The sequence below is a fragment of the Dendropsophus ebraccatus genome, chromosome 9 (genome assembly GCF_027789765.1).
Source record: "Dendropsophus ebraccatus isolate aDenEbr1 chromosome 9, aDenEbr1.pat, whole genome shotgun sequence".
NCBI lineage: Eukaryota > Metazoa > Chordata > Amphibia > Anura > Hylidae > Dendropsophus > Dendropsophus ebraccatus.
The window spans coordinates 118,680,756-118,697,998 of NC_091462.1; the positions used below are offsets into that span (position 1 = coordinate 118,680,756).

The 17,243-nt window shown below is 47.2% G+C and overlaps 2 protein-coding genes across 2 annotated transcripts in view; both read right to left on the reverse strand.

Annotated features, from left to right (window-relative positions):
• Positions 1-17,243, reverse strand: part of LOC138801669 (mas-related G-protein coupled receptor member H-like) — a 566,124-nt gene that overhangs the window by 365,629 nt on the left and 183,252 nt on the right. The window lies entirely within an intron of this gene.
• Positions 14,899-15,894, reverse strand: LOC138801914 (olfactory receptor 10AG1-like). Its single transcript, XM_069985010.1, has one exon. The coding sequence runs from the start codon at positions 15,892-15,894 to the stop codon at positions 14,899-14,901; it is 996 nt and encodes a 331-aa protein (XP_069841111.1).

A 17,243-nucleotide genomic window follows, 5' to 3' on the forward strand; every position in this document is an offset into this window, starting at 1 on the left:
ATTGAGCCTGCCTGTGGCCATAGGGATAGCATTGATCAGTGTAATAGGCGCTCTGCTCATTGAGCCTGCCTGTGACCATAGGCATAGCATTGATCAGTGTAATAGGCGCTCTGCTCATTAAGCCTGCCTGTGGCCATAGGGATAGCATTGATCAGTGTAATAGGCGCTCTGTTGATTGAGCCTGCCTGTGGCCATAGGCATAGCATTGATCAGTGTAATAGGTGTTCTGCTCATTGAGCTGGCCTGTGGCCATAGGCATAGCATTGATCAGTGTAATAGGCGCTCTGCTGATTGAGCCTGCCTGTGGCCATAGGAATAGCATTGATCAGTGTAATAGGCGCTCTGCTCATACAGCCTGCCTGTGGCCATAGGGATAGCATTGATCAGTGTTATCGGCGCTCTGCTCATTGAGCCTGCCTGTGGCCATAGGCCTAGCATTGATCAGTGTAATAGGTGCTCTGCTCATTGAGCCGGCCTGTGGCCATAGAGATAGCATTGATCAGTGTAATAGGTGCTCTGCTCATTGAGCCTGCCTGTGCAGGTTCAGAGAACAGATCGCTGATCGGACCGCACAGAGGCAGGTGAGAGACCTCCGGCGGTCCGTTTTAACAATCGGGACCCCCGCAGCCACACTGCAGGGGTCCCGATCGGTAAGTGACAGGGGACTCCCCCTGTCACTTACACTTAAACGCTGCGGCCACGGCGTTTAAGGAGTTAATGTCACGCTGCAGCAATCGCTGCAGCGTGTCATTAACGGTGAGGTGCCGGCTGCTGATTGCAGCCAGCCCCCACCTGCTATGAAGCGCGCTCCGCTCCGGAGCACGATTCATAGCTCAGGACGTATCGGTACGTCCTTGGTCGTCTAGGGGTTAATCTGTATGTAAAGGCACTCTTAGTCATTGAGTGATTGGTGATTCTCCTCAGTTGGGGGACGTGCTGTATGACGGGTCACCCCTGGATGAACACACCCCTAGCACAAACATGACGCGTTTCGAAGACATACTGTACGTCCTCTTCATCAGATAAAACAAAGTGGACGTATGTCTTCGAAACGCGTCATGTTTGTGCTATAGTAAGTATTTTTTAATTATATTAAATTCATTTTTTAAGCCTTCGCCACTTCTCTGTGTGGACAGCGCTGACCTAGAGTACCTTCATTTCTTTTTATTTCATTCACTTATTCTCTCCACGGGCCCCATTATTTTGGGAGTATCCTGTGTCCAGTCAGCTCAGCAGTCCCTAGAGGTAGTAGGCCCCTATACAGCAGTCCCTAGAGGTAGTAGGCCCCTATACAGCAGTCCCTGGAGGTAGTAGGCCCCTATACAGCAGTCCCTGGAGGTAGTAGGCCCCTATACAGCAGTCCCTAGAGGTAGTAGGCCCCTATACAGCAGTCCCTAGAGGTAGTAGGCCCCTATACAGCAGTCCCTGGAGGTAGTAGGCCCCTATACAGCAGTCCCTGGAGGTAGTAGGCCCCTATACAGCAGTCCCTGGAGGTAGTAGGCCCCTATACAGTGACCCTGGATTCAGATTTGTACCCTGTTGAGGGGTCATATGCACAAAGCCCAAGTGGCGTCCAGGTGAGCACCTTCTGCAAGTTTAAAAGTTGTTTTTTAGGACAATAACTGCATCATCTGCCGAACGGAGCCCAGGACAGATCTTGGACTAAAAGCCGCTATCCGAAGGTGCAAGTGGTTTGGGGGGGGGGGGGGCAGATTGTGGGTACAGAGTCACTTTAAGAGCAATCTCAAAAACAGTAACGTACAAAGCTCAACAGAGAACAGAGCTCCAAGCAAGGAAAGAGACTTGTACAACAATAAACTTTGTGTCTCAATATTAAAAATAAAAAGGCCTCACAATACAGCAGTTGGTTTTTTAAAATATATATATAGCCTAATCTGAACAGGGGTGAAATAATGCAAGTGCAAAAAGAACCTACATTATGCTCAGTTGTAAAATACACAATACAAAAAGAATTAAATATTTGTTTTCATTGTCTCAGACGTATACCTGAGAGTCTCTATACTAAAACAAACAAACAAAAAGGGTAAAACACATTTTTTACCCTTGTTCGATCACCTCATTTTGGCCTTCGGTACACAGCATTGTATCTTGTATATCCGGTAGGTATATCAGCAGAGGGAGCAGGGGTCTGTACGAGGGGGAACACTTCATAGGAGGACAAGGCATAGTCTCTTCATAGGAGGACAAGTCATAGTCTCTTCATAGGAGGACAAGTCATAGTCTCTTCATAGGAGGACAAGTCATAGTCTCTTCATAGGAGGACACGTCATAGTCTCTTCATAGGAGGACAAGTTATAGTCTCTTCATAGGAGGACAAGTCATAGTCTCTTCATAGGAGCACACGTCATAGTCTCTTCATAGGAGGACACGTCATAGTCTCTTTATAGGAGGACAAGCAGGGCCGGACTGGGACTTAAAATCAGCCCTGGCAATCAAACCCCAGCAGCCCACATACCATATCCCTCCCTATATATCATGGATAGCCGTGTAAAATACGAGCTGTAGCAAATTCTGCTTTATTTAGCCATGTCCCCACTACTCCCTTATACATGTGAACCCACCACCAGCACCTAAAAATAATGCTATAACATAATCTGCTGTGGATTTGATGCGGCATATATATGCACTCATTCAACTGATTAAATCAGAAGCATCAAATCTGCATTGGATTAGGTATAAACGTGCCCTTAAAGGAAACCTGTGGGGTCTATACCAGGTACACAGCTGTAGATCCCAGCGTACAGGTCAGGGACTGGATCTTTAGTCCAGTGTAAACCTCTATAATCATTCTTTTCATTACCAGCTGAAGTGTCACAGAGGTGGAGCCACAGCAGCACCTTCTGCCCCGCCCCTTCCTGCTCTGACTGATGGACGTATAGGGTGGGGCTGCTGCCGCTGTTGTGAAACTTTAGTTGGAAATGAAAAGGACAATTATATAAGTTTACACTGAACTAAAGGTCCTGTCAGTGATATCTCGCTCACATCTGTCTGCTGAGATCTACAGCCCTAGACCTGGTACGGACCTCACAGATTCCCTTTATAGGAGAAAAACATGGCCACCTTCTTCCAGAAACAGCGCCACACTCTTCTTCAGTTTGTGTGAGGTATTGCAGCTCAGTTCCATTGAAGTGAATGGAGCCAAGTTGTAATAACCATACACTGAGGACAGGGTGGTGCTGTTTTTGGACAAAAGTTACTATATTTTTTAAATCCCTTTATCCTGACTATGTTTGCACACCATATAATGGCGGTCAAAGCTACATAATAAGCTGCTAGATAGCCATTTCCTACTGGATATCTATCTATCTATCTATCTATCTATCTATCTATCTATCTCCTATCTATCTATCTATCTCCTATCTATCTATCTCCTATCTCCTACCTATCTCCTATCTATCTATCTATCTATCTCCTATCTATCTATCTATCTATCTATCTATCTATCTATCTATCTATCTATCCATCTATCTATCAGTAGGGCCCCATGAAAAATTGAAGGATATATAATGGTAACATAGGTAAGAATTTTATGTGCATGATAACACTGTCATAGTTAATAACACCAGTAAGCAAATATCACCATAGTGTACACGTTACTGCCATACTGTTATTAAGCAAACCCACCAATACTGCCAATACTACCAGTATATAAGTAACAAATAATATCACCACACCATGAGCACGGCCATTACCACCACATAATGACTAGTACCGCTACACTGTGACTGAATACAATCCACTATATACAACACTAATATTACCAATAATACGAGTAATACCATCACACCATGCCCACTACTCTCAGCATACAGTGACTGGATAATACCACTATACCATCACACCATGCCCACTACCCTCGCCATACAGTGACTGGATAATACCACTATACCATCACACCATGCCCACTACCCTCACCATACAGTGACTGGATAATACCACTATACCATCACACCATGCCCACTACCCTCACCATACAGTGACTGGATAATACCACTATACCATCACACCATGCCCACTACCCTCGCCATACAGTGACTGGATAATACCACTATACCATCACACCATGCCCACTACCCTCACCATACAGTGACTGGATAATACCACTATACCATCACACCATGCCCACTACCCTCACCATACAGTGACTGGATAATACCACTATACCATCACACCATGCCCACTACCCTCACCATACAGTGACTGGATAATACCACTATACCATCACACCATGCCCACTACTCTCACCATAGAGTGACTGGATAATACCCCTATACCATCACACCATGCCCACTACCCTCACCATACAGTGACTGGATAATACAACTATACCATCACACCATGCCCACTGCCCGCAGCATACAGTGACTGGATAATACCACTATACCATCACATCATGCCCACTACCCTCAGCATACGGTGACTGGATAATACCACTATACTGTCACACCATGCCCACTACCCTCACCATACAGTGATTGGATAATACCACTATACCATCACACCATGCCCACTACCCTCACCATACAGTGATTGGATAATACCACTATACCATCACACCATGCCCACTACCCTCACCATACAGTGATTGGATAATACCACTATACCATCACACCATGCCCACTACCCTCACCATACAGTGACTGGATAATACCACTATACCATCACACCATGCCCACTACCCTCACCATACAGTGATTGGATAATACCACTATACCATCACACCATGCCCACTACTCTCACCATACAGTGACTGGATAATACCACTATACCATCACACCATGCCCACTACTCTCACCATACAGTGACTGGATAATACCACTATACCATCACACCATGCCCACTACCCTCAGCATATGGTGACTGGATAATACCACTATACCATCACACCATGCCCACTACCCTCACCATACAGTGACTGGATACCACTATACCATCACACCATGCCCACTGCCCGCAGCATACAGTGACTGGATAATACCACTATACCATCCTATACAGAATAGCCCCCTGCATCCCCCTCCCATATAGAATAGCCCCCTGCACCCCCCTCCCATATAGAATAGCCCCCTGCACCCCCTCCCATATAGAATAGCCCCCTGCACCCCCTCCCATATAGAATAGCCCCCTGCATCCCCCTCCTATACAGAATAGCCCCCTGCACCCCCTCCCATATAGAATAGCCCCCTGCATCCCCCTCCCATATGGAATAGCCCCCTGCATCCCCCTCCTATACAGAATAGCCCCCTGCACCCCCTCCCATATGGAATAGCCCCCTGCACCCCCCTCCCATATAGAATAGCCCCCTGCACCCCCTCCTGTATAGAATAGCCCCCTGCACCCCCTCCTGTATAGAATAGCCCCCTGCACCCCCTCCCATATCGAATAGCCCCCTGCACCCCCCTCCTATATAGAATAGCCCCCCTGCATCCCCCTCCCATATAGAATAGCCCCCCTGCACCCCCTCCTATATAGAATAGCCCCCTGCATCCCCTCCCATATAGAATAGCCCCCTGCACCCCCTCCTATATAGAATAGCCCCCTGCACCCCCTCCTATATAGAATAGCCCCCTGCACCCCCCTCCCATATAGAATAGCCCCCTGCACCCCCTCCTGTATAGAATAGCCCCCTGCATCCCCCTCCTATATAGAATAGCCCCCCTGCATCCCCCTTCCATATAGAATAGCCCCCTGCACCCCCTCCTGTATAGAATAGCCCCCTGCACCCCCTCCTGTATAGAATAGCCCCCTGCATCCCCCTCCCATATAGAATAGCCCCCCTGCATCCCCTCCTATATAGAATAGCCCCCCTGCATCCCCCTTCCATATAGAATAGCCCCCTGCACCCCCTCCTGTATAGAATAGCCCCCCTGCACCCCCTCCTATATATAATAGCCCCCTGCACCCCCTCCTCTATAGAATAGCCCCCTGCATCCCCCTCCCATATAGAATAGCCCCCTGCATCCCCCTCCCATATAGAATAGCCCCCTGCACCCCCTCCTGTATAGAATAGCCCCCTGCATCCCCCTCCCATATAGAATAGCCCCCTGCACCCCCTCCCATATAGAATAGCCCCCTGCATCCCCCTCCCATATAGAATAGCCCCCTGCACCCCCTCCTGTATAGAATAGCCCCCTGCACCCCCTCCTGTATAGAATAGCCCCCTGCATCCCCCTCCTGTATAGAATAGCCCCCTGCACCCCCTCCCATATAGAATAGCCCCCTGCATCTTCCTCCAATATGGAATAGCCCCCCCCCTGCACCCCCCTCCTATATAGAATAGCCCCCTGCATGGCCACATGTGAAGGGGTTAAAAAAAAACAAAAAACATTCTCACCTTGCTCCCAGCAGCTTCTTCCTCGGCTGCATCTTCGGTCCACGGCGGCGGCGGCTCTCCTCTCTCTCCTCCAGGTCCTCAGCGGCGCGTCAGGGAAGTGACGTCACCGCTGGGGGCCTGGTGGAGGTGGCTGCAGACGTGCCTGCACGCGGCACGTCTGCGGCCCTCGGCACTTGGGGGGGGGGGATAACGGGGCAGAGACACGCCACCGCAGCCCCCTCCGGCCACCACAGCCCGCTCACCTCGCCTCGGCTGGCCCGCTCCTGACGTGCTCCGCCAATCAACGAGGGGCCGCATCGGCCCCACGTTGATTGGATTGGAGGAGCATGTCAGGAGCGGGCCGCAGCGGTGATTTTTTTTCCATTAAGACAGCCGGGCGGCCCACGGACTGGTAATCTGGCTAGCCCAGCGGGCATTTGCCCGCCTTGCCAGATTACCAGTCCGGGCCTGAGGACAAGTCATAGTCTCTCCATAGGAGCACAATCATAGTCTCTTCATAAGAGGACAAGTCATAGTCTCTTCATAGGAGGACACGTCATAGTCTCTTCATAGGAGGACAAGTCATAGTCTCTTTATAGGAGGACAAGTCATAGTCTCTTTATAGGAGGACAAGTCATAGTCTCTTTATAGGAGGACACGTCATAGTCTCTTCATAGGAGGACAAGTCATAGTCTCTTTATAGGAGGACAAGTCATAGTCTCTTTATAGGAGGACAAGGCATAGTCTCTTCATAAGAGGAATAGTCATAGTCTCTTCATAGGAGCACACGTCATAGTCTCTTCATAGGAGGACAAGTCATAGTCTCTTCATAAGAGGAATAGTCATAGTCTCTTCATAGGAGGACAAGGCATAGTCTCTTCATAAGAGGAATAGTCATAGTCTCTTCATAGGAGGACAAGTCATAGTCTCTTTATAGGAGGACAAGTCATAGTCTCTTTATAGGAGGACAAATCATAGTTTCTTCATAGGAGCACAATTCACAAACTTGTAACCCGGAGGTCATCTATACTGTTTTAATTAAAGCAAATCTAACCCTGGATAATTCCTTTAATGAGAATGGTGTGGAGTGAGTATCTCCCAGCTGGGGGCACAGGACACTCATGGATGGATGGATGGATGGATGGATGGATGGATGGCCGGATGGATGGATGGATGGATGTGTTATGGACAATGAGGAGGGAGGATATCACCAGCGGACAGGCGGCTGCCATCTGTCTTCTCTTCCTTCCTATAATCTTACAGTAAGTGGAGCAATGGATGAGATTGGGGCCGGGAGCAGCAGGTGACGCCGTCTTCTTCTCTCTGGTTAGGATTAGTCTCATATTTCAAAGATATATTTTTCTCTGTAGTAAGACTTAAAGGAAACAAAGATGAATGTGCACCCACTGGCCAGAGCTCTCCTCAGGACTGCACTGATCCGAGGACGGGAGAGGCGGCCATCTTATATTATACCCTCCTCCTCTGGGGTCTCCTCAGGACTGCACTGATCCGAGGACGGGAGAGGTGGCCATCTTATATTATACCCTCCTCCTCTAGGGTCTCCTCAGGACTGCACTGATCCAAGGATGGGAGAGGTGGCCATCTTATATTATACCCTCCTCCTCTGGGGTCTCCTCAGGACTGCACTGATCCAAGGATGGGAGAGGTGGCCATCTTATATTATACCCTCCTCCTCTGGGGTCTCCTCAGGACTGCACTGATCCAAGGATGGGAGAGGTGGCCATCTTATATTATACCCTCCTCCTCTGGGGTCTCCTCAGGACTGCACTGATCCAAGGATGGGAGAGGTGGCCATCTTATATTATACCCTCCTCCTCTGGGGTCTCCTCAGGACTGCACTGATCCAAGGATGGGAGAGGTGGCCATCTTATATTATACCCTCCACCTCTGGGGTCTCCTCAGGACTGCACTGATCTGAGGACGGGAGAGTTGGATGTCTTATAATATTCTCTCCTCCTTTGGGGTCTCCTCAGGACTGCATTGAGCGTTTTATAATATCCTCCTCTGTAGGGATGGTCCGAACTTGCCGAGGTTCGGGTTCGTATGAACCCGAACGCTCGGCATCAGATTCCCACTGTCTGCCCGCTCCATGCAGCGGATGGATACAGAGGGAGGACCGCCTGGAAAACTGAGATACAGCCTATGGCTATGGCTGTATCCCAGTTTTCCAGACGGTCCTCCTGCTGTATCCACCCTCTCCACGGAGCGGACAGACAGCGGGAATCATTTGAAGTGAAGTGAAAGGAGACCTCCAGTGTCTCCAGACATCTATCTGTATTGTATCTTCCCCCCATTATGGTCTCACACTGTCTATTTATACTAAGGGTCCTATTTCACGGGCTGATGGGGGCCCTATCAACGATGTAAACGAACGCCGATCTAGTTTACTGGGCCTATTCCACAGCTCAATGATCGTTGAGCGAGGGCTGCAGGGACATTGTTACCGGTGGGGGACCGATGATTTTAGGTCTGGCCCTAAATAAACAATCAGCTGATAACACGATCATCGGCTGTTCGTTTTCTTTATTCCACCGAGCAATAATCGGCTGAATCGGCCGATTATCGCTCCCGTGGAATAGGCCCTTTAGTCTGCTTGGAACAAAGGAATTATTCACTTTGCTATAAAAAAAATAAAAAAAATCTTCACATGACTTCACAAGTGCCGTGGGTCATTCTCTCAGTTGCATGACCCCTGAGTCAAAAGATTCGACCAGTGGCTGGAACAGGGCCAGTTTGCTGTAGGTGTAATAACATGTCCGCCATCCCGAGACAATCACAAGCCCCCTGCACTATTTCTTATACAGAAATACCCCATGAAAAAAAAAATTTCTTTCAAATCACCTGGTTTTAGAAATTTATATAGATTTGTAATTTATATCCTGAGCAGCAGCAAATCCCCATAGAAAACCTCCTGCTGCTCTGGACAGTTCCTGACGTGGGCAGAGGTGGCAGCAGAGAGCACTGTGTCAGACTGGAGAGAATACACTACTTCCTGCAGGACATAAAGCAGCTCATAAGTACTGGAAGACTGGAGTTTTTTTTTTATTAGAAGTAATTTACAAATCTCTGAACAACCCCTTTAACCCCTTAAGGACAGAGCCTGAAATGGCCTTAATGACAGAGACAAATTTTATGAATATGACCAGTGTCACTTTATTCATTAATAACTTCGGGATGCTTTTACCTATCCGGCTGATTCTGAGATTGTTTTCTCGTGACATATTGTACTTTACATTTCTGGAAAATTGGAGTCGATACTCATAACGAATCTTTATAAAAAAAAACCCCAAATAACGTGAAAAAATTTGAAAAAATGCATTTTTCCAACTTTGAAACTTTTTTGCTTATACAGAAAGTGGTTATACCACATAAATTATATATTAAATAGCATTAGCAACATGTCTACTTTATGTTGGCGGCATTTATTAAACAATCTTTAATTTTTTTTTAGACAATAGGAAGCTTAAAACATTAGCAGCAAATTTCCAAATTTTCAGTAAAATTTCAAAATCAGATATTTTTAGGGACCTGTTCAGGTTTAAAGTGTATTTGAGGGGTCTGTATGTTAGAAAGCCCCACAAAGCACCCCATTTCAGAAACTGCACCCCCCAAACTCTGCAAAAGCATATCCAGAAAGTGTTTTAACCCTTTAGTGGAGTCACAGAAATAAAAGCTAAGTGTGTAAGAAATTTGAAAATTTTAATTTTCTGTGCAGAGATTTTATTGTAATCCAATATCTTTCATAATGATAAACCTATTACCAGAGAAATGCACCCCAATAATTATTGTCCCGTTTCTGCAGTTTATAGAAATACCCCATATGTGACCCTATTGCGCTATTTGACGCAACCACAAGCCTCAGATATAAGGGAGCGCCTAGTGAATTTCAACGCCTCCGTTATATTTGGTCATTTTTGACCGTACCACTTCAGGTTGGCAGAGGCTCTGGGGTGCCAAAACCTAAAAAACACCCCTAAAAGGACACCATTTAGAAAACTACACCCCTCAAGGAATATAACAAGGGGTGCGGTGAGCATCTGGACCCCACAGGGGCTTCACAGATTTTCCGAACAATATGGCGTGAAAAAAGAAAAATTAATTTTTTACACTAAAACGTTGTTCTAGCCTTCAATTTTTCATTTTCTTAAAGGGATAAGAGGAAAAAAAAGACACAAAATGTGTAGCGCAGTTTCTCCCGAGTACAGAAATACCCCACATGTGGACATAAAGTGCCAAGGGGGCGCAGGACGAGCCTCCAAAGGGAAGGAGCGCCAATTGGCTTTTGGAAGCTGAATTTCACTGAAAAGGATTTCAAGCGCCATGTCGCATTTACAGAGCCCTCGTGCTGCCAAGACACTGGAAACCCCCCACAAGTGACTCCATTCTGGAAACTACACCCCTCAAGGAATCTAACAAGGGGTTCAGTGAGCATATGGACCCCACTGGTGACGGGCACAAATGTGGAACAATGTGACATGAAAGAGAATATTTTCATTTTTTCACTTTCATGGCACAAATGTGTCCGTCACCAGTGGGGTCCATATCCTCACTGCACCCCTTATTAGATTCCTTGAGGGGTGTAGTTTCCAGAATGGGGTCACTTGTGGGGGATTTCCAGTGTTTTGGCAGCACAAGGGCTCTGTAAATGCGACATGGCGTTCATCATCCATTCTAGCCAAATCCAACCTCCAAAATCCAAATGGCGCTCCTTCCCTTCGGAGGCTTACCCTGCGCCCACATGACACTTTATGTCCACATGTGGGGTATTTACGGACTCAGGGGGAATTGCTCTACACATTTTGTTTTTTTTCTCCTCTTTTAACCCCTTGTGAAAATGATAAATTCAAGGCTAAACCAACATTATAGTGTAAAAAATGTAATATTTCATTTTCACGCCACATTGTTCCACATTTGTGCCCGTCACCAGTGGGGTCCATATGCTCACTACATCCCTTGTTACATTCCCTGAGGGGTGTAGTTTCCATAATGGGGTCACTTGTCGGGGGTTTCAACTGTCTTGGAAACACAGGGGCCTTTTGAATGCAACATGGCCCCTCGAAATCCATTCCATCCAAATCCAGCCTTCAAAAACCAAATGGCGCTTCTTCCCTTCGGAGGCTTACCCTGCACCCGCATGGCGCTTTATGTCCACATGTGGGGTATTTCCGTACTCAGGGGAAATTGCGCTACACATTTAGTGTTTTTTCTTATCTTTTAGCCCCTTGTGAAAATGAAAAAATCATGACAAGATTAATGATTTAGAGTAAAAATTTTACAAAAATTACACTAAATGTTGGTCTAGCCTTGATTTTTTCCATTTCCACAAGTGGTTAAAAAAGAAAATGAACACAAAACGTGTAGGGTAGTTTCCCTTGAGTACGAAAATACCCCACATGTGGACATAATGTGCCATATGGGCACAGGGCAAGCCACCAAAGGGACAGAGCGCCATTTAGAGGCTGGAATGGAGGATGGAGGCCATGTTGCAATTAAAAAGCTCCTGTGCTGCCAGGACAGTAGAAACCCCCAACAAGTGACCCCATTCTGGAAACTACACCCCATAAGGAATCTAACAAGGGGTGCAGTGAGCATATGGACCCCACTGGTGATGGGCACTTACGTAGAACATGTGCCGAGAAAATAAAATTTTTTTCATTTTCACGTCCCAAATGTGGCCGTCACCAGGGGGCCATATCCCCGCTGCCCCCCTTGTTAGATTCCTTATGGGGTGTAGTTTCCAGAATGGGGTCACTTGTGGGGGGTTTCTACTGTCCTGGCAGCACAGAGGCTTTGTAATTGCATCATGGCATCCTCTAATGGGAATGGCGGCCATACCTACTTAGCTGGGGAAAAGGGACAATTCTAATTTATTTGGGGGTATTAGGCCAATTAGGCCAATTAGGTGTCCATCAAATTCAACCTGTGTTGATCCAGAGGAAGGCAAAAAACCCTTGTAAGGCAGACGACAGTAGCCTCATCACAGGGAAAAATTCCTTCCCGACTCCATAATGGCGATCAGAATAATCCCTGGACCAACGTGACCCCTGAAATAGGAATAAGGGACAGAATTTAGATAATGTAGAACTCCGATGACGTGTGGTGCGCCTTGGAGCGATCCAGTATGCAGATCCCCCAGTTACACCACACTCTGCACTTCTTCTGGGGTCTCCCGTTCTCCAGTGTGGGGGACGTCACCTGGAAAATGTTGTCCTGGTGCGATACGGGGTCCTTCATATCCAGAAGCGCTGGGGCCGCTCCATGGCTGCTAAATATTAGGGCGCTATTACTACTTCTGATATGTTCGGATCGTGCCGCAAGCTACAGTAGCTCGGGCAGCGAGGGACCGGAAGAGGGGGTGCTGGTATAAAAGTTATCCCCGTACAGGTGGTGACCTTTATCCAGCAGTGGAAAGATCAGTTCCCGGACGATCTTCCCACTTGTTCCGAGGATGGGGGGGAAGGGGCATCTGGGGGCTGGATTCGGGTGTCCCTTCCTACGTACACTCTAAGGGTACGTGCACACTGCGAAATGGCGAAGGATAACCCTTCGTGCATTCCACAGCTGGCACCCACCGGCGGACTGATGCAGGCGCACGTCTCCATCCGTGTCATAGACTCCATTCTATGCACGGGCGGATTCCGCTCTCTGTCCAACGTGTTCATTCTTTGGATGGACGATGGAATCCGCCAATGCATAGATTGGAGTCTATGACACGGGTGGAGACACGCGCCCGCATTAGTCCGCCGGCGGGTGCCAGCTGCGGAATGCACGAAGGGTTATCCTTCGCCATTCCGCAGTGTGCACGTACCCTAAATCTGTAAGTGTACCCTGAGGTACTGTCACAGAGTGTGTAGAATTTCACACCATACCGCCATCTCTTATTGGGACGGTACTGGCGGAAAAGACGTGTCTGGGGGGCAGCGTACGCTACGCTACTCCCAGACACGTCACTGAATGATGAGGATGATGAGGATGAATGGAGGAAAGAAGGATCCCCCCCATTCATCCTCACTGGCTGTTTCGGTGTCGGAGGCAATAATAACGTATCCCTCTGACGCCGAAAACACCCTGGGGGCCATCTTTATACGGGGATTGGTATATGGGGTATGTAGTGGTGTAGTGTCAAACTTTATTCAATGTAGTGTGGTGTAATGTAGTGTTTTTTACGTTTTTTTTTTACAGTAAGTATAAAAAAAAAAACCTACGCCAACAAAGGAGTTGCTGATAAATGCTGCACTTATGTGGGGCACTTATCAGCAGACCGTGGCAGTAGAATATAGAAAAAAAACACCCTACGCCAAAAAGGAGGAGTTGCTGATTAGCAGCGCACTTTCGTGCGATGCTGATCAACACTCAGCGGCGATAGGGTGCGGAAAATAGAAAAAAAACTTTCTACATTCTGAACATCCCTGTAGCTGCTGATAAGTGTATTACACATATCAGCCGCTAGAGGGCAGTAGAGCGCAAAATCCAGAAAAAGACGAGGCTGGAGCCAAAAAAAGCCGCTGGGGACCGCCGGAAATAGCCGAAGACCCGACGGAAAGACGGAGGACGCCGCGAACCCGGAAGACGCCGATCAGGTCCCCGGGACAGGTGAGTAATGTACAAGTACCTGCTCTGGACCCCTCAGCTACCTAGCTGAGGGGTCCAGAGCAGGTATTTACTATTTTTGTGGACTCTGATCGCCGTGCCACCGGCCCGATCGCCGTGAATGGCCGGCCAGTACCGATCTAAGTTTACATCACACACTGATTAAAAGAAAAAAGTACTCTGATTCATCTAAAACCTCAGCAAATGAATCCTGGGAGGTTCCCTTGTCACTAATAGAGAGGTAGAAGAAAATATGGGCCATGTCTTGTACCTTCTGCACATGGTCATACGACAGCTCCATGTAAGAACCTTGAATGGACGGAAGTTCTTCTCTTGACCATTATGGTGTTACTGGATCACGTTCCTAAGCTCGGGGACATGTGCAGATTTCCCGATGACTCGAATGGCTACTTTCTGCCTCTCCCACCGCTCTGCTATGTGTGATGTTCCTGTCCGAGCCTGTGTATTTAGCTGCCTCCTTGTATCTGCTGCCTGCTATTGTCTCTGTCTATCATTGATGACTTAGGGTCGTATTACACGAGGCAATCATCTTGCAAATTATCTTTATATCATTTGAATTTAAACAATAATCGTTTCATGTAAATGCAGCAACGATCACACGACCAACGAGAAATCATTCATCAGTCATTCGGTGCGGACACCAAAATCATTGTTATTCGTTTGCTAATCGTTCAGTGTGATTCCACATCGCTCCTTCGTTTTCTGGGATCAGATGGAATAAACAATCATAGTAATTACTATCGTTCCATATAATATGGTGGATGATTTCAGGGCAACAATAAACTATCTTGTTTGTAATTATTGTTAAAAATTTCCCGTCATGACCCTGGCTCCACCAGACTGAGAGTTTTACCGGTCAGGACTTGGTACCACAAGTTGGAGCCATGAGTTCAGCTACACATCAGCTGCTGGTAAAGGATATGGCTCCAGACTCAGTAGATGAGTCCATTTGTTCTGTTGGGAATCTTGATGATGAGTTTTCTTATGGCGGCCTTCATCTCCTTGTTCCTCAGACTATAGATAAGGGGATTGATGGCTGGTGTGACAATACAATAGAACAGAGATATCATCCTGTCATTGTTATCAGATCCATAGGGGCCCAGGTGGAGATAGGTAAACATGGCGGTGCCATAGAAAAGGAAGACAGACATCAAGTGTGAGCTGCATGTGGACAGAGCTTTGAGTCGTCCTTCTGAGGAGTGAATGAGAAGGATGGAGCTCAGGATTTTGACGTATGAGCAGAGGATGAGTAGGAATGGGAGCACAGCGGCACACATGCAGGAAATGAAGACTACAAGCTCATTGATGAACGTGTTGGTACAAGCCAATCTGAGGACAGGAGCAACATCACAGAAGAAGTGGGGGATAAGATTGGACCCACAATATGGCAAGCTAAAGATATAATTTACTTGTACTGCAGACTCAAAAGATCCCAAAACCCAAGATCCTACGGTCAACTGGTAACACAATTTAGTGCTCATCACTGAGGTGTAACGTAACGGGTGGCAGATGGCCATGTACCGGTCAAAGGCCATAACCCCCAGAAAAATACATTCTGATACTCCAATGCAGAAAAAGGAAAGCATCTGAAAGGCACAGGCCAAAAATGAGATGGTCCGATCCTTCGACAGGAAGTTCTCCAAGACTTTGGGAACGGTAACTGTAGTTAAACAAAATTCATGGAAGGATAAATTCCTCAGGAAGAAATACATTGGGGTTTGGAGAACCGAATTAATGGACGCAGTCAGTATGATGAGGCCATTACCAATTATTGTAACAATGTAGGAGAAGATGAAGAAAAAGAATATCATGGCCTGTAATGGAGAAGAAAAGTCAGAAAACCCAAGGAGGATGAACTCAGTGATGTTTGTCCGCATGTCTCCTCTTATAACCAGAAGATTATGATTCTCCTGCCACTCTGTAAACATGAAGAAGTGTGGATCATAAATGTGAATTATTACTCATAAGTAGAGATGAGCGAACCGGGTTTGGGTTTGAGTCGATCCGAACCCGAACATTCGGTATTTGATTAGCTGGGGCTGCTGAACTTGGATAAAGCTCTAAGGTTGTCTGGAAAACATGGATACAGCCAATGACTATATCCATGATTTCCACATAGCCTTAGGGCTTTATCCAACTTCAGCAGCCACCGCTAATCAAATACCGAACGTTCGGGTTCGGATCGACTCAAACCCGAACCCGGTTCGCTCCGGTTGGAGTGTATTCTATGTATACACTCCGGACGGGATTCCCCCTAACTTCTATGACAATCTATATTTTGTATTAATCATGGCCGCTGTTGCAATTTGTCTAATGTTGGAGAGATCGGAGAGTGCCAGGTCCAGTAGTACAGGCCCCTGGGTTAAAAAGACTAGGCAGAGCTGTCTTCTCGACTTATGCCCTAAAGGAACCAAGCAACGGACAGCGGGCACACTGGCTAGTGGCAACTTCTCCAACCACTGTATAGAGAGCAGCTCTGCAGGACATGACACCATTGAGAGACTTGAACCAGAAAATTTCCAACAGTGTGAGCAGATGTTCCCCTCGCCTCCGGTAGCTCACCCCTTCTTTAGTTTAGCCGGTCATAGTCTGGCTGGCAGCAACTTGGAAGAAGAAAATCATGATACACTCGGTAATTGCCCTGGACGAGGACTACAGCTAGACTAGTAAGCAATACTGTGGAGGCACCATCACTAGAGATGAGCGAATACGATTCGATCGAGATGGTATTCAATCAAATATTGCTGTATTCAAAAGATTCTAATTCAATCGAGTAGTGTGACGAATACGCGGGAAACATTGGAAATCCCTCCCATCGCAGGTGGCGCTTTTTTTAATCCAATCACCATGCAGGGAGGCCGTGAGGGACCCTGGGAGTACGCACGCAGCGCGAAAACAGCGTCTCCCCTCATTGGATGGCTGAACCACATGACCTCGATTATTTAATACTTGACTTCCACCTCTCGACCGCAGATGCGCATTCAGCCTAGTCAGGGAGATCTTGGAGCAGGGAGAGATCGGTGTTAGTAGGTTCGGTCAGGCAGGATTACTACACAACCCAAATGTCCTTCAGGGCGAAGATCCAGCGAAAAAGTCATCTCTGCATCCAAAGCTTCTCAGTGCTAAGAAATAGATGATATAACAGCAGCAGCAGGTATATTCATCCCAAGACCCTGTGTGTATAGTGACTTATAGTGTCCCTGGTGTAGCCCACTAAGGGCACGTTATACATACTGTTCCAGTAGCCCACTAAGGGCATGCTATACATACTGTTCCA

Coding starts and splice junctions, on each gene's coding strand:
- LOC138801914 (XM_069985010.1), bottom strand. CDS start 15,894: ATGTTTACAGAGTGGCAGGAGAATCATAATCTTCTGGTTATAAGAGGA.